This window comes from Malus sylvestris, chromosome 7 (genome assembly GCF_916048215.2).
Source record: "Malus sylvestris chromosome 7, drMalSylv7.2, whole genome shotgun sequence".
NCBI lineage: Eukaryota > Viridiplantae > Streptophyta > Magnoliopsida > Rosales > Rosaceae > Malus > Malus sylvestris.
The window spans coordinates 7,810,420-7,834,631 of NC_062266.1; the positions used below are offsets into that span (position 1 = coordinate 7,810,420).

At 37.2% G+C, this 24,212-nt stretch overlaps 3 protein-coding genes, 1 long non-coding RNA gene, 1 other non-coding gene and 1 pseudogene across 5 annotated transcripts; 3 read left to right on the forward strand and 3 right to left on the reverse strand.

Moving 5' to 3' along the window:
• The first annotated feature begins 78 nt into the window (after nt 1-78).
• LOC126628062 (uncharacterized) lies at nt 79-2,679 on the forward strand. Its single transcript, XM_050297649.1, has 4 exons — nt 79-256; nt 735-861; nt 965-1,037; nt 2,259-2,679. The coding sequence occupies exons 1-4, from the start codon at nt 229-231 to the stop codon at nt 2,526-2,528; spliced, it is 498 nt and encodes a 165-aa protein (XP_050153606.1). The 5' UTR covers nt 79-228; the 3' UTR covers nt 2,529-2,679.
• A 420-nt stretch (nt 2,680-3,099) lies between these two features.
• LOC126628064 (uncharacterized) lies at nt 3,100-5,741 on the reverse strand. Its single transcript, XM_050297650.1, has 4 exons — nt 5,561-5,741; nt 4,978-5,047; nt 4,791-4,883; nt 3,100-3,392 (listed from the first exon to the last, which is right to left on the reverse strand). Exons 1-3 carry the CDS (start codon nt 5,696-5,698, stop codon nt 4,834-4,836), a joined length of 258 nt encoding a protein of 85 aa, XP_050153607.1. The 5' UTR covers nt 5,699-5,741; the 3' UTR covers nt 3,100-3,392; nt 4,791-4,833.
• Nucleotides 5,742-15,362: 9,621 nt separating this feature from the next.
• LOC126628066 (uncharacterized) lies at nt 15,363-16,190 on the reverse strand. Its single transcript, XR_007625243.1, has 2 exons — nt 15,933-16,190; nt 15,363-15,688 (listed from the first exon to the last, which is right to left on the reverse strand). It is a non-coding gene; the product is annotated as an uncharacterized LOC126628066 (long non-coding RNA).
• LOC126628061 (probable glutathione S-transferase) lies at nt 15,514-16,641 on the forward strand (annotated as a pseudogene).
• Nucleotides 16,642-17,252: 611 nt separating this feature from the next.
• Nucleotides 17,253-17,355, reverse strand: LOC126630858 (U6 spliceosomal RNA). The gene has a single exon (XR_007626139.1). It is a non-coding gene; the product is annotated as a U6 spliceosomal RNA (small nuclear RNA).
• Nucleotides 17,356-17,815: 460 nt separating this feature from the next.
• On the forward strand, nt 17,816-19,655 carry LOC126628059 (UDP-glycosyltransferase 89A2-like). Its single transcript, XM_050297647.1, has one exon. It carries the CDS (start codon nt 17,875-17,877, stop codon nt 19,291-19,293), a length of 1,419 nt encoding a protein of 472 aa, XP_050153604.1. The 5' UTR covers nt 17,816-17,874; the 3' UTR covers nt 19,294-19,655.
• The last annotated feature ends 4,557 nt before the right edge of the window (nt 19,656-24,212 follow it).

Genomic DNA, 24,212 nt, shown 5'->3' on the forward strand with positions numbered 1-24,212 from the left:
TTGGCAAGTTATCCATTTTTATTTGTTATATTTATTTTGTTGGGGCGGGCACTTGGCACGGTCCAAGTGTCTCAAACACAGTGGATCTTGTCTTAATGATTACGCTGCCTGAATAAGTCAATACAAAGCTCCGATGCCAAGGGATCACCACCTCCTCTTACTCTCTTATTCTCAACTTATCATCCAACCAACTCGCAAAAATCTCTGTACTGAGCTCACTACTGCGCCATGGGACAGATCCTCGACAGATTACAAGGTACAACTCTATTCCTTCGACATCGTGTTAATGTTTTCTTTCCAGTTCTGAGTTTTCCCTGTTTTCTGTTGGGTTTTATTTCTTTTTCTTCCTTTTCTGAATCTGTAGTTTTTGTTTAGATGCCTTCTCCAATCTCCATCCTTGAAAACTTGTAGGATCTGCAAATGATGTTGAACTGTGGATTCATGTGTTAGATGTTTTGGTGATCCAGCTGAAAGTTACCTTTTTGAATACCCATGTTTCCATTTATCTTGTTCTTGTACTGGATTTTATGTATCAATTTATAGTATGGTGTATGGATATCATCAGTTTGATATTTCTCTATGCGCATCGAAAAATAGAATTATTATCCATAAGTAAGTTTGTAGATATCCGTCGGCACAGACGGTCTGCCATTTTATGTTACAATTACCGGACATGAAGCAACCGTTAATTATATATATGTTTATAAGGTATCTGATAATTTTCTGGATTGCAGGTAAGCAATGGAGGCAAAAGCAAATAAGGAGGATTACAGATAAGGTGTTTGATCATTTTAAAAATGAGACAGGAAGGGCTAACTTGAATTTTGAGGATCTGTACATCGGTGTACTACTTGTGTACAAGTGAGGAGCTTTTCGTGCTAAACGTATTCCGATTGTCTTTTTAACTGATTGTTAAATCATGCTGCTAATTTTAGCTGATTGTTGTTTAATCTTCCTGTTCTAGTGATATCAATAAGCGTTTACCCGGCCCGCATTTTGATCCACCCTCCAAGGATCTAGTCAAAGCTATGATGCAGGTACTCTAGTTTTTTTCATCGGATACAATCAAACGGTTGAAATGAAATTTTTTAGAATCAAACCATTTACAAATAAGATAATATCTTTTGAAATTTCAATGGTATGTATCCAATTTAGCAGCGGATTTCATATACATCTGTTATGTTTCTTCAGTTAAGGTGCTGTGCTGCAAAAGTCAAGTTGTAGTTGTAGTCCCCAGTATTAGGCAAATAAGATTCGTGATCCAATTTTCGTTTTGGGTTATGGAAAGCTAGTTATCTGCACATATTCTTGTAAGTTTTTCAATCTTTTGAGCACAGTGAGTAGTTACTCTCACAAGCGATGTAGCTTTGATTCGTATCTTTGGGGTGTAAATTTCAATTCTAAACTTCTGACAGCTAGACCAATATACCATACTCTTTATCTTATGCATGGAAAATGAACTGAAACACGTTTAGGTTGCTGTGGTCAGAGAGAAGCAACTCTCGGTCCTTCTTTACGTAGTCTGGTTTAGCAGGATGTGACCAGTTTGTTTGAGGTTCTATATACGCAACCAATTTATTCTGCTCTGTGTAGACTCTAAGTTTCTTCATCTTCTGATTACCGAAGTTCAGTTTGTTCCGATTAAGCACTTATATGTTAGAAACTTTGAAGATAAGTTCGTTTGGCTGCAAAATTCATCTTGTTTCAGTAGGCCTGTTGGCCGAGGCACTGAAGAAAGTCTTCGCCTGGCTAGTTCTCTGAAAAGAGGGAACCTCTTTCATAAACTGTTTCTAATGCCTACTTATATGTAAAATTTCCATCGAGATATCTTGCCTGAAGGCATGAAATGATAAGAAGGTCGATTGTTGTTTGTGGCGTGCATGTCAGGTCGGATGTTATAAAATTTTGTGAGTTAAGTATTGTTCATGTCTCGTTAGCAATTCCCTAGTTCAGGAAATGTGATTGAAACATGGGTTTAATTTTGGATGGTGTTTGGACATTGATGGAAACTGTGTTTGTCGACTTTGGTTGTTTAAGTTTCTGCAGTTTGCTATACAAAGAAAAATTGTTGTTGCTGCTGTTTGTTAGGTAAGAATCCACTTTGAGAATCTGTCTAAGGTGTCTCTTTCAGAAAACCTATAAAAACCATTGGGAGACTCTGAGCTCGTTATTCTCTTTTAGAAAATGTTCAATCAACGACTTGCCTTGAGAGAAACTCGTTTGATTCGTTTAATAATGTTTACCCTTGATATTTGCAGGAGAACGATCTCAATCTTGACGGAGAAATTGACCGGGAAGAGTTTGCGAAGTTCATCAAGCAGTTGACAGCAGACACGTTCGTTGTAGTCAGTCAGGGACTGATCCTCACACTGGTTGCAGCACCAGCGGTGGCAATGGCGACAAAGAGAGCTACCGAGGGCGTACCAGGGGTCGGAAAGGTCGTGCAAAGGTTACCCAATTCAGTTTATGCATCCCTTATAACTCTTACTGTCCTGTTGTTTCAGCAAGCGCGCCAGGAGTGCGATTAGCCACAAGTTTGTTCTCAGTTCAATCCTTCTATGGTCTATTTAGGCAGACTTTACCGTATAGACAATCTGGGTGTGTGTGGTTTCCAATAATGTAAAAGGAGAATGGTGTTTGAACTTCTCATATATAAAGAGTAATCTTTTTGGAAGTTAACCGTTTTAGTTCGTCCTTGTAACTACCACAAAATTTCCTTAAGAACACTGCTTGACTCGTTACTTGTAAGGAGCCATTGCTCTGTACTCGCAACTTGTAATCCGATGCACGAGAAGAAAGATGTTTGCACGCGTGATTTGTGCGCGAGGAATGCCACTTTAAAGGGATGGATTGGTGCAAAAATCGTTTCCTTTCCTTAACCCCAAACTCTGCAATCCCTTGGCAGTTGGTGCTAGCCAACCAATGGATTGGTGTTTGGGAATATCTTGTTCCGACCAGATAACTCTTTACCGATTCGATGTTTGCTCAGTATATGTTCTCAAAGTGTCTCGTCTCAGTAGGAATAGGTTTCAGATTATGAAAAGCCAATTACCAAAGCCAATCATTCAAATCTGGACTCTTACCATACAAAATGATGCATTTTTGGCGAAACGATAGATAAATTATGGTTATCTAAAAAATATGAACGCAATGTACGAGCAAAATTACAGATGTACTAGAGAAAAAGAAAAGGAAAGGAAAATCTACGACATAACGCCCCTCTCCTAAAGTTGCCACAACTATTCTTCTACAAAATATCCATGGTAGAAACCGACATTTCAGAAATAAACAATGGGTAGCGTTGATGGGGTACCAAAAGCAAAGAAAAGAGTCCCGTAAACTGCAAAGCCAATAGGAGTCTGCAACAAGAAGCGGTTCACCCGTTCATTATCCTGTTTCACAACACCAATTAAAGTATCAAATCATTCATTATCAACAATTTCCCAAAAGGCTGTGTCCTTGCAAGAAAAGGTCAGTCCGACTGACAAAAGCCTGTGAACAACAAATTTTCGAGCTAAATCTTAGTTTTAGTCTTCTGATTCGTAAAGCTCAAAGGAGTATAATCTCTTCCCATTTAAAAAATTGTAAACTTTGATTAAATTTAAACCTATGAGAGGAATACAAGATTTGAACGGATACAAACATGGAGTGGACAACTATAAAGGTTAGTTATAGCTTTCATTCTAACAAATTTTATATTGGTTGAGTTGTTATTTAAAACATCGTAGCCAAATTTTACCTACATGTAGACGAAAATTTAATAGTTCAATAAACCAGTTGGACATCAAGACATACTCAAATCATAATGTTTACTCGATGCTGAGCTGATATCAGATACACACTTAAACCCCCTATCATTAACTTCTGGTAAGCATACTCCTCATGATTCTCTATGTTATATTGAGGACAGTTGTGTAACTATTGACTCTACCCAATTTCTCTTTTGTGAAAACGTACCATTTCTTGCAAGAGGCTTGTTCCTCAGTTAGTTAAGAGCGTTAACCCCATGCACCCATGGTTCTCAGTTCAATTCCCACCACCCCCAATATCTCTTGTAGCCTAAAGAAAAACATGACCGATTTTCCACAAACTTTGGCCAGGAACAAGTTTTCTAGGTTCCCATAATCCTTCTTTACTCATCAAAACGAACTGGATTTGAAATTAATATCAGCTTATAAAATATATATATATATATATATATATATCATTTACCCCTATTCAACCATATGGAAAATAAAAAAAAGAACAAAACTCACTCATAATTTAGCTTTCCCTTTGGGCTTCTGTGTTTCTGAGATTTGGAACATTCTCTCTAGTATTTTAGCTGATCGGAAAGCAGCTGTTTTCTGAGTCATATGTATTGGTTTATATTCGTTGAGGTAGAGTATATACCAATCTTTTTCTTTACTAATGTGTTTCTGGGTTGGCATTTTACCTACCAACAGTGTACTTGTTTTATTTTTAAAAATTGACAAGAATTGACACTTAACATGTAAAGACTACTTTGTTTACTGATACAATAACACAAAATTTTTAAAGTTTCTCCTATAATTCTCCTTAAACAGCAAAAAATTTATTTGGTGTAAGCAATAGATAAGAGAGAAAATAAAATGCATGGAAAAGCATATTGCAAACAGAGGCAGAAGTCAGTCAAAGGTAATAGAAAAAGGACTCTTTCGTTGACAGGATCATGGTAAGCACTCAAGCCATCATTAGCCTGATGAAAGATAATGATAGAAAGGAATCGTCTATCTTTATCGTTCAACTACAACACTTGGTAGGCATTTTACCTTAAGAGGCTGTCGAACTACAATCATCGCAAACAAAGTCATATCAAGAAGAATTCAGACTTCCTAGTCTTGCTTTAGCCAAATCAATTTGTTCTGCACAATAAACAATCAAGAAGAAAATCATTATGGCTGCTTAAAGTTTAAACGAATAGAGAAATACCACAAGATTTGATGCAAAACTTGTTACTTTGTTCAGATGCCGATGCTTTCTCGATTGTTGTACGAAAAAACAAGTTGCCATTCTTCTGATAGACACCCTGTGATCAAGAAAGAGCTATACTTACATCTCTGTAAACTAAAAAGGCACTCCAACCAAACAAGATGACGAGAAGCGCAATTGGCAGTTGAGCTTGTACTTAAATTGCTATTAGCGAAGATTAATTTAAGCCTAATTACTATTATCTGTTACTTGTAGCTAGAGTTTTCCATGAACAAAATCATAAAACTTTAAAATGTAAGTACCAATTTCGCAAAATTTAACATTTACGCAGACATGAGTTAGGCCAATTGGCCATTTGCACCCGGTTTCGAATCTTCTTCTCCGTAAATAAGAGTAGTTTAGAAAGAAAAAAATATCATCTTTTCGAAAAAGAAAAAAACAAACACATGCTCACAAAGGATAGAAATTTTTAGCACGGATGATAGGCAGGGCATAGAAATTGACAAAACTCTGTTATTTCATATCAAATTACAAGAACTAATTGACCAAATAAATAAAATAAATGATAAATTCTGGTTTTTCGTTTCGAAATAAATCATATATATATTACCCGGGAAGATGAAAGAGCACCGAGCTCTGCAATTGCGACCTCGTGGCTCCGTATCTGCTTCAAGAGACCGAGTTTGGGGTCCACTGCCGCGGAAGAGCTCGAATTTGCCTTAAACGACGACGGCGGAACGGCTGCCATCTCTGAGTCTCTTTTGTGTTTCTTCAGTCTACTCCGCCACTGGTCGGTAAATTATAAAAATAGAGAAGCTGGGAGAATTGGGCCAAGAAGTTTCTTGCTCTTTACAGTTTGCATAGATTTCGGCCAAGAAGCTTGGTTTGGGCTCAAAGACTTGACTGTAGTTTGGATCGTTTATTTATGGCTTTTAAAAAGGCCCATTCAATGGCTCCTAAAAATAGCGGTTAATCAACTGATAGAAGGGTGAATAGAGTTATGTATTCTAACCTTAGTATTACGGTCTAGTGATATTTCTCTTCACTTGTAAATGATAGATATTAAGTTAGATTCTCGCCAAAGGTAAGTTTGAACCATATTATTGCTAGCACATTATGAGGCTAAACCTACTCCTCTCCTTTAATGTAGATAATATCGTTTGTTAAAAAAAAATTAATAATAATAATACAAAAATCACCTCCTTGACCGTAATTATAATTGTGGCCAATTTTAAACTGACTCGATTAAAAGAGTTATGAAAAACAAAATTTACATATATGTGTGTGGGTCAGAATGGAAAGCAAATTTTTTTACATGCTTTTTTAGAGCCGACTCTATAACATTTTTTTATGATCCAAATCATTTATACTTTAATTTATCGTTGATATACCATACTTGCAAAATATTAGGCAAACTTAAAATTATTACCACATTCATTTGTTGTGAAGAAAATGAATAAATACAATTCTGCAAACAGTTAGATCGTAAAATACATTACGAAGTGAACCGTACAAATTGTGTTAAAAAAAAAAAAAAAACTAATGAAAATGACTTGAAAACTTTGAGTCTTAACGATAATGACAAAATAAAGGGCAAAGTGAATAATATCATAATTGATTTTTTAGTGTTAAAATATGGTTTTTCATTAAAGTGAATAGTACCATAAGCTTTTCGTTAAAATTCCCTAAAAAAAATCCTAACCCTGTATGTATAAATCCAGTTGCCTATTTTTTATGAAGGACATTTAGGGTGCGTTTGGTACGTGGGACGGGACGGGACGGAACGGGACGAGGCGTTCCGTCCCGCGTTTGGTGCGCCAAAAATGGGTGGAACGGGCTGTTCCACGGGACAGATTTTGGATGTTTTTGCGTCCCACCTACCCCCCTGGAACGGGTTTGTTCCACGTCTGTGGAACACAATGTTTTACCATTTTAAGACAAATATACCCCATGTCTTTTTCAAAAATTACACCTTCGTTCCGTCCCGTCCCGTCCCGTCCCGTCCCATCCCGTCCCGTCCCGTTCCGTCCCGTCTGCGTACCAAACGCACCCTTAATGAACCCATATTATTGGATTGTTTCAAAGGAAAACTAATAAAAATGACTTGAAAACTTTGAGTTTTAACGATAAGAACAAAATAAAGGGTAAAATGAATAGTACCATGATTGACTTATTAGTGTAAAAATATGATTTTTCGTTAAAGTGAACAATACTGAGAATTTTTCGTTAAAGTTCTGTTGTTTCAACCCAAAGTCTGACTTGATTGCCCATATTTCAAGGGGCATCTCTACCATAGCCGGCACCTTGGAGGCTTGGACCAAAACAAACGTCCCACACTTGAAACAAAACAGACAGAACCCTCTCTCCTTTGGTCACCTCACAGAACAGAACCCAATCATCATTTCATTTCACACAAAAACCCTATCACTTTTTCTCTCCCCTCACCTTCTCCCCCATATTATCTTATATATAAAGTCAAGGGTCCAATGAACAGTATTTTTTGGTGTTACAAGCTTCATAAAAAATAATTAGACAGAAATGCTCCTCAAATACAAAACTTCAAAAGCAACCCAAAATAATGCATCAAACGTGGCAAAGGTATAGACTTCGAAGCCCTTTGTGCACAAGGTAAATAATTTAGAATTTTCCTTTGAGGATTTTGTGTAACAAATTTTTTTCTTTTTGTAAATTGTGGAGGTTGAATTTTGTACCATGTGAATGTTGAATCTGAGCAAATCCATTTATTCTTAATTTTTTTTTTGTGTTTTGGAGAATGTTGTTTCCTTTTTTTTTTTTTTTTTGTGTGTGTGTTTTAGGTGGTGTTGCATAAGTTAGCCTACGATAAAGAGGAATTCTGATTAAGAGTGAGTTTTAAAAGAAAAACAAAAGAAAAAATGAACACAATGCAATCTCCTTTAATGAACTCTTAAACCCTAATTTCTCTCTCTCCTCTCTCTCTAAAATCCATTTTGCATTTTCTGAAAAGGATTCAATGGATATCGTCTCTTTGTGTAGGTGGTACTCGGAGAAGTTTGTCAAGGGCCAATGGGACAAGGAGGATTGCATTTCAGATTGGCAGAAATACAAGGCCTCCCTTTCTGTGCGTTTCCAATCTTTACCCTCCTAAATTTTCATCTAAATCACAATTTATACGATTATTTTGCTGACTCTATTTTTTGGTATTTGAGTTTTTATCTCTTGATTATTTTTCGCAGAGGTTGTATTAACTATCCTTTGACTGGAAATTTGGGATTTCTTCAGGTATAATGTTATCAAATTTTTTTTTTCTGATTCAGGTATAATGTCATCAAATTATTCTTCTTCTTTTTTTTTTTAATTTTCTGACTCAAGTATAATGACACGCCCCAACCCCGATATCCCCAAATATCAGGATGGGCACGTGCTGGCCGACACCCGAGGGTGACGAAGCCATTTTAAACATGCATACAAATAAAATGTGTAATTAGAAAGATTATGACAAAGTAGGAATGTGTTCAAAGCATACAACTAATCAAGAATAATATGAAGGAATTAAAATAAAATGTACGAATATAGGAACGGGACTACACTGAGAAGATTCGAGGATACCTATGTGGAAGTGCCCTGACGTCAGGATCGCATGCCTCGACTCTAACTCTTGAAGGGGCGCAAAAAACCAAAAGGTAAGTGGACCAAAGTTTATAATAATAATAATAAAATCATTTTCTTTCTTAACATACTAATCCCCTGTTTTGAAAACACATATATAATACTACATAGTAGGTTTTCTGAAAATCCTAGCATGCCATGTAAAACGTTCATAAAACATGTGTGTATAAACCAATATTTAGAAATGGTAGTATTGTCACCAGAAGGCAAATCCGTAAAAAATTTGTAAATCATATCAGTGATGTACTCAACTAGGGGTATCATAGTCGCCCGAAGGTAGTACCTGTCCATCACCTGAAGGTGAAGCTATACAACATTAGGTTACACTAGTGAAGAAATCATGGTCTATCACCCGAAGGTGAAGCTGTACAACTCTGGGTTACGCCAGAGAAGAGACATATAACATCACACACCTACACTAGCCCCCGGCTAGTGAAGCTGGGGGTATCATCATAATCACCTAAAGGCAGTACCTGTCCATCACCCAAAGGTGAAGTTATACGACATTGGGTTACACCAGTGAAGAAATCATGGTCCATCACCCGAAGGTGAAGCTGTACGACTCTAGGTTACACCAGAGAAGAGATATGTACATAAACATCCTTAATTGTGTCATATGACCATAGACGTCTACATACCCGTGTTGTGTGGATGCGCTATATTATAACCCACTAGATAAGTGCCGAAAGCATGACTTAAAATCTTATATCAAATCACCGGAGCTCAAAAGCTCAAACCTCGTCTCATAAATCCATAGTAAGTTATATTCGTAAATTCATTGAATCTCATATTCATAAACTCGTAAAATAAATCATATTCAAAATCCATAGAAATTCATATACACAAATCGAATAATTCATAACATTTAGTAAAACGTAAATTCGATAAATTATAAATATTATGTAAAAGAAATTTAAAGAAATCATAAATTCTTCCAAAAACATATTATAAAACATGCTCAAATCATGAAATATGAGATGCATGATAGGCTAATATTTTATAAAAACATATAAGTTAAGAAGGGGTCCATTCATAGTTATTCCGCTACCAGGGAGCCACTCGAACTAGGGAGGACGAGATCACTTCCACCGATGCACCTAAACGCACATAAAGACCACTTAGTAAAACTCTACTAAAATGGTCAAATTTGAAAAAATGGACAACAGATTTGGATTCGGCATGTCGAAAAACCTAAGGAGGGACCTCAGGTTCCCCCCCCCAACGCCTCCGCACGAGTCGCCACAGGGCGGCTGTGACGACTCATCCCTAATTTTCACTGTAATTTCCTTTCTGTTTGTGTAATTTGACATTTTTACCCTTTTTGGGGAAAAGTGTAATCTGACGTGGACTTTGTTTTCGATTGTTGTACTCGTCACTACGAACACGAGAGTGCGTGTTAGACTCAAATCGGATCTGTAACGAAAAAGTTACACTCCGTTAAAGTACGATAACCACAGGTACACACATGCGTACAAATTATCAGTGTTTGAAACACTGTAAGAAATCAGATTTCCTATCCCTAAAAAGTGGATCCGTGTCTCCCAATCAACAACAAATTAATTTTTCTTTCCACCAATCACTCCCCTCCATTCCTTTTTCCCGATTTCTCTCTTCACCACCCAATTAGATTTTTCCTTCTCTTACATAACCAATCAATGAGTTGCACACTCACACCAGTCACCAATCAATTTTCAAAATTCACTATCTCTCTCCTTGAAGGACTCCCTCTTCACTTGCATTATGCAACCTTCTCAAACACACACCAAACCTTACCATCGAGACCTAAAAACCACACCAATTGACTCTTCTTGAACCCTCGATCACAATCGTACCATTGGATCACGAGTTGACTGAGTTTTAGACATCGAACTCGGAAGGTCCGAACTCAATGGGTTTAAGTTCAACGAGTTTCAGATTGAGTCAAGGAGTTTTGAAGGTTGGGGAAGCTTTCCTACAACTCCCCGAGGCTCCTAGGACAAGTTTAAGGAAGCTTTGACGTGAAACAACCTGCTTTCGAGAAGTCCCCATTTTGGCCATACCTTTCGAGGCTTTTTCAGGCCACCTCCGTCTACCTTTTGGGCTTTTGAAAGGTATAAGTGATTCTACTCTTCATAAGCTTCATTTCCATATAAATTTTGTGAAAAATGGTTGAGAAATGAAGAAGATATGAAGGTTTGAATTTTTCCCTAGTTTTCGATGACTTTTTCCAGAATCCAGCGAGTTTGGACGGTGGCGACCTGCAAGGACCACCTGAGAAAACAAGGGAATATTCCGCCAACTTTGACGAAATATTCCAACGGCATCAGATAACGTTAACGTCTGTTAGCATTTTAACAGAATATTCTTAACGTCCGTTAGCCTTTGCCTGTGCGTGGTGGCACGTAAGGCCATGCCTTAGGCAGCACGTTCGGCCTCCGATTGACCTTCTGTCAATTTGTGTAGGTTGGTGACGTCAAGTAGATCAATTTCATATATTTAAACCTTAAGTTTGAGCAAACTATGAGAGATTTATTTAAGTTTCAGTATATGTGTTATTAATTAATTTTAAATAGTTATTTCACATATAGGGCCCAAAGACGTACGGGGTCAGGCAAGGCTCGGAGGCTACGACCCAACGACGTATTTTTGAGTGGGCAATATGTTTTTATATCTATACATAGTTATAGTTTCCATAAATGCGTGCTAGCATAGATGGGTTTATACTTGATTATCACATGTTTATATTACTGCAGCATTTGATATATCATGTCTTGGCATATTTATGGTTATTGCTGTTGTGCTTTGTTTACATACTGACGTAGTATGTTTTAAGGAAACTAAACTTGTTTTACAGCGAGGGGTTACTATCTTTGAAAGTAAAGGTTTTTACAAAAACGTTGTTTTGTTGACCCACTCAATTTTGTTTTTCGCCCCTCTAAGACCTAGATAGTTGTACTCTTTGTGGCACTTGAGAAATCTTCGGCAGTTTTGACATTAGCTCTGTTTAAAAGTATGAACTTATCCACTGTTGTGTAATAAGTGTACTTTAACTAGTTGACTACTCTTTTGTAGTCGTACTATCTATTATGCTCTGAATAATTGTAGTGGGTTCTTCCCACGACTGCGCACTATTTCACTGTTTAGTTAAATTAGTTATAGTTTGGTTTTAATTTAGTCATTTTTTCACATTACTTACCTTATGGTTACGTCACCTTCCGGTGATGGCCAACACGCTTCGACCTTCGGCGGTTGAGGTGTGTCAACGGCGGCTCGGAAGGCCACGCGCCGTCACATGTGGAGGTTTTCGACGAATGGAAACCCAATTTTCTGATTAACTTTAAAATTTACCAAATTTTACACGCAAGTAGAGCTCAATGAGATGAACAACTTTCATGCCTGAGTCGAATCCAATTCGATCGGGAAATACCTGAAATCTGACACGGTTCATCGGAAAACCCTAGAATAGGTGATCGTCAAATCGACGTCACCTAAACTCCGATGCCTCGAACCGTGAGTGGGTCTTGTTCCTGAGTTCGAGGAGAGACGAGTGAAGGTGGTAGTGAGCATCAGGAAAAGCCAGAACGATGAGAGTACCGCTGTGAGTGCCGGAGAAGACGAAGTTCGTTTGTCGTGAAATCCCGACCAAAAGCCGTCAAGTTTGGGTGGGAATGGAAGCTGGGACGACGCCGAGTTAATTGGTGGTTGTGGTTCCTTGTGATTCACTGGATAAACACCGTGAAAGGCGTCGGAAAACATTGGTGGTGGTGCTTTTCTTCTTTCTCCCTTCCCTCATTTCTTTCTTTTCTCATTGGTTCACTGTTTTTCCCCCTCTTTCCCAATTGGTCCGCACCCCTTCATTTTTCTCATTTCCCCTTTCTCTCCTTCTTCCATCTTTCTCCTTTCCCTCATTTCTCCTCTTATCCTTCCATCATGGCCACGTGGCACCATCTTACTGCTTCAGCAAATCTGGAGCCTTCTAGATGATGGTCAAATGACCATTTCACTCCTAACTTTGCTCGCCTATAACTTCTTTGTTATAACTCCAAATTACATTCCGTTTGCGCTCATCACGAGTTTGTAATGATGAGTACTACAAGGACACGCCAAGGAAACGAGTCTTACATGACACAACACAACGATAAACAAAAGTCAACATTTTTTGCTTTGAATGGCATTTTCGTAATTTCATGATTTAAAATTATAAAAAAAACCATAAAATTTGGGAACGGGTTGTTACATATAATGTCATCAAATTCTGGACAAGGTGCATCCAGACATCAGTTTGGTAAAGGTAAAGATTTGCCTAATCCTATTGGTACATAATCATATGAGAAAATAATGATTTGAACATGTTAATTAGCTAAGAATTAGTTTACATTGGAGAGCATATATGATTTTGGAATGTGTTGGTGTAGCTAGGGACAATTATATCTGTGAATAGATGTTGGGTTGGAAGGTCTACTCATAAAGAAGAACAAATATAAGGGTAGAGTGAAACTGAAAAGCAGTCAAGCTCAAAATGTGATTTGCTAAAGATCAAGATTGACCCTTTGTTTTAAAATTTTCATACTTCTCATTCTTATGTACCCTTATGTATCGGTAACATGTATTCGACTTTAGAACTTTATCCAAAATCATTTGGTGGGTGTTTGGAATTTTGGAATTAGATTTTCAATTGGTTTTGTGAATTCTTAACTTTCAATCTCATTTGTGTATAATTAGTTGGTTTTGTTTTGAAATTGTTCACTGATTGCATATTGTTAATTTGATACATTATGTTTGTGTTAGCTCCAATTTCTTGCTTAAAGAAAACCACTTGGTTGGTTTTAAGTTTTTAGTACTTTTCGTTGTTTTGTTTGCATAAAAACATGTTTTACAAGTTTGGGGACTGATCTGAAATCATATGGTGGATTTTTGTAATCCCAGTTGGAGAAGACTCTTTTTGCTCTAAAGTTTGTTAATTGATAGAGATTGCAAGTATAACATGGTGTTGTGTTGGATTTTGGTTGGTTTAGGTTGCAGAAGATAGGGGGCTTTGGATATAAAAAAGGTGGTGACAGACACCAGGGGTGACTTCTCATCATTTGCAATTGGTTGCATGGGGTGTTTTCTATTTATACCAAAGTTAGAGAAAGAGTTCAACTTTGGTATGTATTTGAAAATCAGTTTTTTTTTTAGTCTAATTCTGTGGTATATATCTTCTGCAAATTTAGAGAACTTTGTGATTATAAGCATTTTCATCATTCAAGGGAGTCAGAATGATGATTCTTTGCACTACAACTTAGTCATGTTAGGCTTTTATTATCATTGAGCCAAAACGAATGGTGATATAGGTTTTGCAACTTATCATGTCAGACTAATAATTTTTCCATCAAATTCTCATATTTTTTTTTTGGTTTACGAACATTAATTGTTTGATCCATGGTATATTGTGTTCAATGATAACATGTTAACAGTAGTTTTAAACAACATGATCTTACCCCATTTCGAAAGCAAATTAAAGAAATAATGATGGACATGCATGTTAAAAAAATTATGAATTTAAAGAGGTGAAACCCATCTCACAAATGCTACCTGTTTAGTTTAACACAATTTTCCTCTGCTTGGTTGCTCATAAAATGTTGGGAAACAAGGGAACTCAATTTGAGTGCTATTGTTATGATGGATGCTTATTTTGACGAGCTTATTAAGTCTTGGATAATTTATGATTTAAGATCTTCAATTTTAGTATTTAAAGAGTAATATGTGGTTTTTTTTTTTTTTGGTGCTGCGGTTAAAGAAGAGTGCAAGGAAATTGATCATGGTATTTAAGTTTTAACAAAATTGGGTAAATGGTGGCAATTAATAGTACTTTGAAGATGGATTTTTGATTTTTTAGTTTTGACTCTTTATTGTGCATTTTTTATTCAGTCTTTGGCAAGCCATCATACATGATAAACAAAAGTAATTGGGTTTTAGTAAATATTGATTTTGTAAAATTCGTTGTTTAAATTTCTAGGTTCTGATGAATTCTAATTTAGAGTCGGTGACAGCCAATCGACTCACCACCAACTTTAGATCAAGATTCAAGTATGCCTTAAATGTGAGTCATGTTTTTCATTCTATTTTGTTGATTTTGTCATCACAATTTATTAGAAAGTTGGGATATTGGTTAATTTTTAGACTTGGATTTTAACTTTTTATTTGTATTTCTGGAAAATTGCAGAAAGCTTGCATTAAGATTTAGCTCTTCGATCCAAAGGACCTTAGGATTGAAGGCTGAATTATTGTAAGTCTGTCTTCCATCACAAGTTTACCCATATTCTTCTGTCCAATCATTTCTTGACACTATATTAGTAATCCCAATTATTATAGGGATTAACAGATTAAGATCTATTTAGATTCTATATATACATTTTATAGAGTGAATTAAGTTAGGTATTCTGGAACTTAGGTATTGTATATATATATCAAACACAAGCTTTCATATGTTTCCAATATAATCTTCTATACAATTTTTAATCCCGCAGCAATGCGCAAACATCGATTTCTAATTTTTCCTAATTTCACAACGGTGATGTTTTTCTAACTTGTCTTCTATCAAGTCCTATAAAATTTATATTTTAAGAAAATTGATAACCACGGACTTTGTTTTTGCTTCCCTACACAACTTTGTTGTTTAATCATGTCTCTTGTCTTTGTTTCATTTGTCAAATCCAATAGCTAAAATACAGAAGAGTGTCGGAGAAACGGAAAAATAGTGCGTGGCTGTCATTTCTGAAAATTAGAGAGAAACATGTAACAGATTCAGAGAGCAATTCATATTTGACAATATAGAAGAAGGCTTCAATAATAATTACAACAAACACTAGGGAGACCATAACAAAATTCCACACTGAAAGTTAAGCATAAAAGGCCTGCTTGCCTAGCACAAGAGAGCTCAAACTATTAACAAAAATGGCAGAAGTGAAGCTCTTCAGGATATGGTCAAGCCCTTTTTTCTCTGAGAATAGTTTGGGCGCTGCAACTCAAAGGCGTCCCTTATGAAACAATCCACGAAGATATTTCGAACAAAAGCCCTAAGCCCTTACTTCTTCAGTCTAACCCTATTCGTCAAAAAGTTCCAGTGCTCCTGCACAATGGAAACGCAGTTGTTGAATCACTCATAATTCTTGAATATGTCGACGAAACTTGGAAGGAGAATTCCTTACTGCCAGAATATCCTCTTGAGTGAGCCACTGCACGCTTTTGGGCTGGATATGGCGATGAGAAGGTAATCTAAACTAGCCTTTCATAATCAGATAGTTTCTTGCACAATAAGTAAAAGTATCGACTGAAAGTACATCAGATAACTAAACTGAACCATCATTACTTACCTGAAAAATAAGGAAAGAAAACTGCAATCTTAGTAAGAAGATGTGCTGTCTGATCAGTTCGCAAATTTCCACAGTAAACTGCAGGATATTTGGCTACATTTTTTCATTTAGTGGTGTATTATGCGTATGACATTACTCTACTTGCTCATGCTTGAAGCAAATTAAAAGAAAATTGTAGTTAATAGCATAATCTAGTTTCGATATGTGATTATTCGGGTTGGTTTGTGATTTCTATGAAAGGTTTTGCCATCTATTGGGGAATCCTTTATGAAGGGAAAGAGCAAGAGGAAGCTATTGTAAAAGCCAAGGAGAACATGAAGTACTTGGAAGAAGAGCTAAAGGGAAAGAAATTCTTTGGCGGAGAGAAACTTGGATTTGTGGATATTGCACTTGGATGGCTCGCACACTAAGTGAGTGTGTTTGAAGACGTAGCAGAAATGAAAATGGTGACCGAAGAAGAGTTTCCATTGTTATCAGCATGGGCGACAACTTTTGCAGATGTTCCTATAATCAAAGATAATTGCCCGTCTAGAGACAAACTTATTGCCATGTTTCAGGCTAGCCGCGAAAGTCATCTTTCGAAAATGTACCAAGTTGATTAAATGATCTGGTTTGTGATCATTTCATGAATTGGTTAAATAAGTCCTGTCAAAGTTAAGAATTACACAGAGATGATCATGGATTTTGGAAAATTAAGTAATGTCTGGTTTTTACGTAGCTACACTTCAAAGTTGAAGCAAGTTCATTCTTTCTTAGTTTGTGCTCAGTTATGGCCAGATTTCTGTTTCTTCCTTCAATGCACGTTAACGAAAAATGCAGAGAAATTATTGTTTGTTGAGATTAATTTCTTTAAAATAAGTGTAACTATAATACATACATTATCTGCAATTGTAATGTATACGCTATCTTCGTTACCATATGCGTTGAGAAATACTAAGGGACACAGTAAACTATATGCTTAATAATCTTTAGCGGAACACAGTAACAAAGTCGTTTTTCTCAGACAGTTAGTAGGCAAACCTGGAATACGAGCCGTCAAAGATGCTTGCTTGCTTACTTCCCAACCTCTAAAACTCAAATCTGCATTCCATTTGACGCCAAAATGGTGAGAAAACAAAGAACAAACAAAGAAAAGAAGCTTCTGAATCCAATTCAATTTCACGGAAAAAGCGCCAAAATGGTGAGAAAACAAAGAACAAAAAAAGAAAAGAAGCTTCTGAATCCAATTCAATTTCACGGAAAAAGTGCAAAAAAGAAAACAAAGAACAAAAAAAGAAAAGAAGCTTCTGAATCCAATTCAATTTCACGGAAAAAGAGCAAAAAAATTTGGACCATTTCTCGATTTATGCGTGTCATCCTTGCGCAGGGGCCATGCTAATCTTCTCTGTATCGTTCCAATTTTATCGGATGTCCCCGAAGGGACAAGCCTTGTTGCCTAGCTTCTCTATATAAAGAAGTGATAAACAGCATTCACCGCCGATGTGGGACAAGCGCATCCCTCTTTTCAGCAGTCAAGTTGCTTGTTTCTTCAGATAGGGTCCGTTGGACCTCTCTTTGTGGATCAAGGGGCCATGGATGGATGTTGGAATGAGTGTTTTAGCACCCATCATGATTAACCTTTCAACCATGAAAACTGGGAGTTAGAGGGATCCAGCAATTTGAATCTGCGCACAAATCCGAAACCAAATTGAACCGAAATTAAATCGAACAAAACAAGTAGAAAGAAAATTGAACCAAACATTAATCTAAATCTACCTTTTAATTTTGACAAAAAAACAAACTGATTGAGCCAAGGCACAAGTGTTATCCCTCAAGATTAATGTGTTGCTACGTCTAAAGCTGAAAGTCAAACATCTATATGTCACTTTGACTTGTTCAGTCAACTGTCTAGTTCTTCTATAACTAACAAATCCTCACCATTCTTCTTCTACTATACATTGCGATGGCCGATGGCGGTGAGATTTTTGTGGTTTCAGGAGCTGGGCGTGGCCATCTCCAACCCTGCGCGGAGCTCTGCAACCACCTTATCTCCCGAAATTACCATACTACCCTCGTCATTCCCTCCTCCTCCTCCTCTTTCACCCAAAACCCCCTCGCCAAAATCCTCCAACTCACAGCCTCCCCGGGCCCACCCAATCCAGGACCCGACCCGCTCCGCTACCAAGCGACACAAGACCTCCACGACCACCTCGCCAGCCTTTCCGATATTCCCGACGCGCCCCTCCCTGTCTGCGCCATCGTCGACTTTCAAATGGGTTGGACCAAGGAGGTCTTCTGGAGATTCCAAGTGCCGGTCATCGGATTCTTCACCTTTGGCGCGTCCGCCGCCTCCATGGAGTGGGGCGCTTGGAAAGTCGGCGTCGGTGATATCCGACCCGACGAGCTCCGACCAATTCCCGGCCTGCCCGACCACATGGCTCTCTCGGTTGCCGATCTTAAACGAAGGCCAGCCGGTCCTCCACGTGGCGTCCCGAACCTGCCTCGGGGCGGTGGAGGAGGAGGAAAAGGAAGAAGTGGTGGTGGTGGTCCGCCTAAACCGGGAGACCGACCTCCCTGGGTCCCAGAAATAGAAGGCTCCATGGCTCTGATGTTCAACACGTGTGACTTCATCGACCGTGCGTTCATCGACTACATGAAAGATCAGATGGGGATGCCCGTATGGGGTGTGGGCCCACTATTGCCGGAAACGTACTGGAACCGGAACCGGAACCCGAACCGTCCGGTCGAAGAAAACCAGCGCCAATCGAACTACACTGAAGACGACGTCGTTCAGTGGCTGGACTCAAAGCCACGCGGGTCCGTCTTGTACGTGGCCTTCGGCAGCGAAGTGGGTCCCAATGCGGAGGAGTATCCCCAACTGGCGAGTGCGCTGGAAGAGTCGACCCGGCCATTCATCTGGGTCATCCAAACGGGGGTGGGTGGCGGGTACAACCCGGACGGGCTGGAGAGCAGAGTGGGGGAGAGGGGTTTGATCATATGCGGATGGGCACCGCAGCTGCTGATACTGAGCCACCAGTCAACAGGCGGGTTCTTGTCGCACTGCGGGTGGAACTCCACCGTGGAAGCCGTCTGCCGTGGGGTCCCCATTTTGGGGTGGCCCATTCGGGGGGACCAGTATTGCAATGCCAAGCTGGTGCAAAAGCATCTCAAGGTAGGTTATGGAGTTTGTGAAAGTTTTGAAGAATTGGTTAAGAAAGAAGATATATTGAAAGGGATTGAGAGGCTGATGGGCGATGAAGATATGAAGAGGCGGGCCTTGGAGACAGGGCGGAAGTTTGAGGGCGGGTTTCCGGCCAGCTCCGCGGCTGCATTGGATGATTTTGTGGATTTCATTAGGCCAAAAACCAGCTCACAAGTTTAGAATTGATAGGTTTAATGTCAAGTGTGTAGTGTTTTAATTTGATGCTCTGTGGCTGCATTGCCTTAGCCTTTTTTGGGCGAAGCAAGACATCATGCATTATGCATATATATAGTTTGTGAAACCTCAAAAAATATGATGAGCTCCGTTCATTTGTAAGAGTGAAAATTTCTTGCGTACAACGGGTGTGAAAATTTCTCCGGCAATAAGACAGGCATATATCATGTCGTTCCGATCAAGTGACTAGTTAATAGTTAGAGTAACGTTTTATATACAATCGTTGTGTACAAGAATTGCTCCGAGAAAGTGGCACAAGATGAAGGAAAGCAATAAAAAAGCAAGTTCATGATGTTTTAATAGATAAACTTGGTCTGTATCTGATTCTGCGGGTATTGTATTTGTATTAAAACAAGAGTGTATTCATTTTTGGTTAATGGAAAATTGTATCCCAATGAATCCTCTGTTTTCTCTCTTTGGTGTCTGTGTTTCTTTTATGATCCTCTCAAATATTTCGGCTTGTTTAATCAGATGGTTAGATTAAAGTTGCAATTATATATCGTATTGCCACTCAGCACTATGGTTTAATGGTATTCCTCTTCACTTGTAAGTAAGAGGTCTTAGGTTCGAATTTTGTGGATAGCGAATTCGATACCAAATTAGGCTGTCTATTGTGTGGCTTAGCCGAACTCCCCATTCCCTTAGTGTAAAAATATCAATGTACTAAAAAAAAAAAACTTAATAGATTAATTGCATTTATTGTTCTTGTTGGTTGTAGTTGTTGATTGAATGTTGGTTTCTTCAGAATAGGAATGTTAAGGGTGTAGCATGGTTGAGAGGCAGGTAAATGTTCTAGCATTGAATTCATTTCGTTATTGCTACTGTTATTTGAAAGAAGTTGGAATTGTTGTGTGGAAGCACACCCACAAGTCCCACACGTACGAGGTCAGTATTGACGATAGTCCTCCCACTTTAGCCATCGGGAGAAACGGGTATGAGATTTTACTAAATGACCTTGGCAATATGTGTGTGGTACCATTACTTATAAAAGCAATACATAGCTCTTCCTCTAGCGAATGTGGAACTCAAATGTGACTCTAATCTAAGCCACCAAACCCCAACAGGAACTTCTCCCCGTTAACTCTAGCCATATTTCATTCAACAATAGCGCAATATATTCCACGCAATATTTTAAAAAGCAAACGTGAACTCCCCCAATCCAAAACCTAATTAGATCAACTATATACGGACCATTATGTATACTAATACCATAAAAAGAGGTAGGTAAATTAATTTTGTTAAAAATTCAAAAAGCAGATACTTTAACTTTGTAAAAATTCAAAGATAGGTACATTATTTTCATATAAAATAAACAGTAGGTAAGTTATTTTCATAGTAGGTAAATTATATTTATATAAGAGTAAATTGTAGCAATGGTCCCTGAACTTTACTCAAATTGGAGCAATGGTCCATCAACTAAAAAATCATTACCATTGGCCCCTCAACTTATCAAAATGTGTAGCTATAGTCATTTTCATTAATTTCTTCAAAATTTTGTCAAAATATGTTATGTTGGAATAACCATTTATTTAATTAGGGTCCCTCAACTCATCAAAGTGTGTAATTATGGTCATTTTCGTCAACTACGTAAAAAATTTTGTCAAAACGAGTTATGTTTGAAGGACCATAGCTACAATTGAGATAAAGTTAAGGGACCATTTCTCCAGTTGAATTAAAATTGAGGGACCAAAGGTAATAGATTTTTAGTTGAGGGACCATAGCTGCATGTTTTAATGAGTTGAAGGACCAATGGTAATGGATTTTTAGTTGAAGGACCATTGCTCCAATTTGAGTAAAGTTCAGGGACCATAGCTACAATTTACTCTTCATATAATTATACAGTAGGTAAATTACTTTTATAAGATTAAACAATAGATATTGTTGAAATTAAACACTAAATTAGGTATATTCAAATTGAAATATATTGTTGAAATTTAAAATATTTCCAAATCAATTCCTATATCTAGAACCAGATTTTATGGCTACAATACCTTGCCAAATTCAATGCACGTGATCAATTAAAACGTAATTACAATACCTTTCCATACTGGCTTAGATGAGGGTATATTTAGGAATCCAAAAAATATAAAACTTGTAAGTTTATGAGTATGAGTTATGGAAGGTATCAGTTCTTGTGTTTAAGATTGATATGGAAAAGTCTTGGTCAAAAGCCTTAAGTTATTTGGTTTCCTTGTGGAATAAGTTTTGTGAGATTCTGAATAATCCTTGTGGGATTAGAACTCGGTAATAGAACATGTTTGGGATTGATATGTTGTATCAATTGTGATGTTTGAATCCTAAGTCTATTCTGATAGGGAATGACAATAGGAGTGCTATAAAAGCTTATGCCACTGTTCTTGCAATATACGGTTATATAGAGTTCCAAGTCCTATTGTCTGGAAGAACCATTGAGATTTGTAAAAGAGGAGAAGGCACTAAGCTGTGAAGTCGCAATGGCTTCTTCATCTGGTTCCAATTCTGCAGGTAAGTTCTCGAGCTTTTCTCGTGTTTTTGTTCATCTATTGGTTTAGTGGAGTTGTGATTTAATTGGTTGTATCCATGTTCTTTAGATTGATGAACTGTTAGAGTTTATTCTTACATGTGGTATCAGAGCCTAGAATTCTAACCATTAAGTTCAATTCTTCATGAAAATCATTGAATCTGGGAACGAGTTGCACTGTCTGGGTTTTCGAACTAAGCCTTAGGACTCTTAAGAAATATATGAACTCAAAACGATGTCGTTTTTTTTTTTTTTGTATAATACTTTAAAAAAATATATATTCACCGATTGCAAAATCTGGGTTTTACGCTTTCGATGGTGTTCTTCGAAGTCTGGGTTTTCATCACTCATTCAAATCTTAATTTTGAGTCAATATTGATGCCATGATTCATACGATTCATCAAAGGGTATGAATTATGATCTAATTCACACCTGAGGTTTCAATTTTTAAATTTGTTTTGCATACTGTCATGCTAAAAGGAAAACTTGAAATTGTTATGTTTTTTTCTGATTACCTTGGATGCCGATGCAGTTTTGAGTTGAATGGTTGCATAGATCGTTACAAATTGCTTCCACTGGTATAACTAATGAGAAATCAACCAAATAAGTTTTGTCTTATTGTTTTATGTTGTACAATCGGTGCTAACCAATTCTGCATAAGTATGACAAATAGTATTGCAGTTAGAACAATTAATGTTGTTTGTGGATATCATTGCAATTGTTTACTCTATGTATATCCTTAAATTCAAGGATATGTATATAACTAAATTGATTCAATGAGCTAAAATTTTAGTGGTGAAAAAGATGGAAATCAGGGATCTTTAAAAGGGTTCATAGTTTTGATTTCATTAATCAATTCTGCGGAACCATTGAACAAAGATCATGTTACCTGCATATTGAGATTATATTATCATTATGGCCCTTCATATTGACGTTAACTCGTTCATTGTTCTATTATTTCTCTTGTTTTATTGAAATCTGATGAGAATTGTCTTTTTCCGGGAATTGGTGCCAACGAGATTCTGGCTGATAACTTTGGTGATGATTTTGGATCGGCGTGTCTATAATAATGGCAATTCACTTCGATAATCTGCAATGGTACGAGGTCCATGGGAATTTGGAGTGATGGCAATCCACATGGTTGGGTCTCGAGCATTGATGGATAATTTGTTTCATTTATTTGGAGCCGAGGAATTGCAATCGGGTTGACGAATATGGATCCAATGATGCATTCAGGTCAAGCTATGAATTTTGAGAATTAGCTTGTGTCATCCATATACAAGGATGATAAACAAATTAGCTTATGTGAGACGTTGTCTATATTTTTGTACAACACAAATTGACATTGCCGAATGCATATTGATTTAACTTATGAATTCATAAGGAAGCCTGTGCTTATTGTATTGTGAAAATCATGGAGTTTAAGATGCATGCTTATTGTATATGTATATTTGTGATTTCATTTATGATGCATGTTTCCGCTGTTATGTTTTGGTTGAAATCACAAATAGGGAGGAAGAAATAGTGGTCTTGATTATCTCGTTTTAATCAAGACATATTGTTGTGATATATATCTAGGCATTATCAAATTTGGTTGATTTTGCTCGATGGATATTGAACTAGTTAGGATCAAATTGAATACAAAAATATTGTGTTTGCTATTCTGATTTTGATCATTATTGAAACTGGTGATTTTGGGTTTATGTGAGATAAGTTTTTCCAAATGGATTGTGACTATCTTTTGATACATAGACTGTTTGCATAATGGTTTAGGTATTTATGACTAAACTGAGATTATGCAATTGGGGAGGAATCGGGAACCAATTGGTTCATATCTCCGGTTTCTTTATCGGTTGTGCAGTACATTCTACTTATGCTTAAGTGGGAGAATCATATGTTCGAATGTAAGCATAAGGCTAAGAGTATTTAGGCCGACCATAATAATTCATTTGGATGCTTAAAAACCAGTTTATGGTTTTATTGAAGCAATTGGTTGAATTATTTGTGTTACTTAATTTGTTTAAGTAATGAGAAGGATCCTATGATGTTAGCATTCAAAAGGAAACAAATTTGGTTTCCATATGGATTCTGATTAGTCATTCATTGTATTGGAATGATTTTTAGTTAATATAGTTGCTATTAACTTGTACTTAACTTGGTTGTGTTAAGTATGGCCTAGATAAGTGGGAGTGTACTATTTAAGGGCTTGAAGATAGTTGCTTTTGTTCAGTTAGAACATGGCAACGATGAGCTTGAAGATTCCCAGAACTAAAGTAGTCTAGTTGGCTTAGTTATGCTTATCTAGTTGGTAGTTTATTTTGGTGTTCAATTTTTCCAATTATGTGATTAATTGTTCCAGAAGACA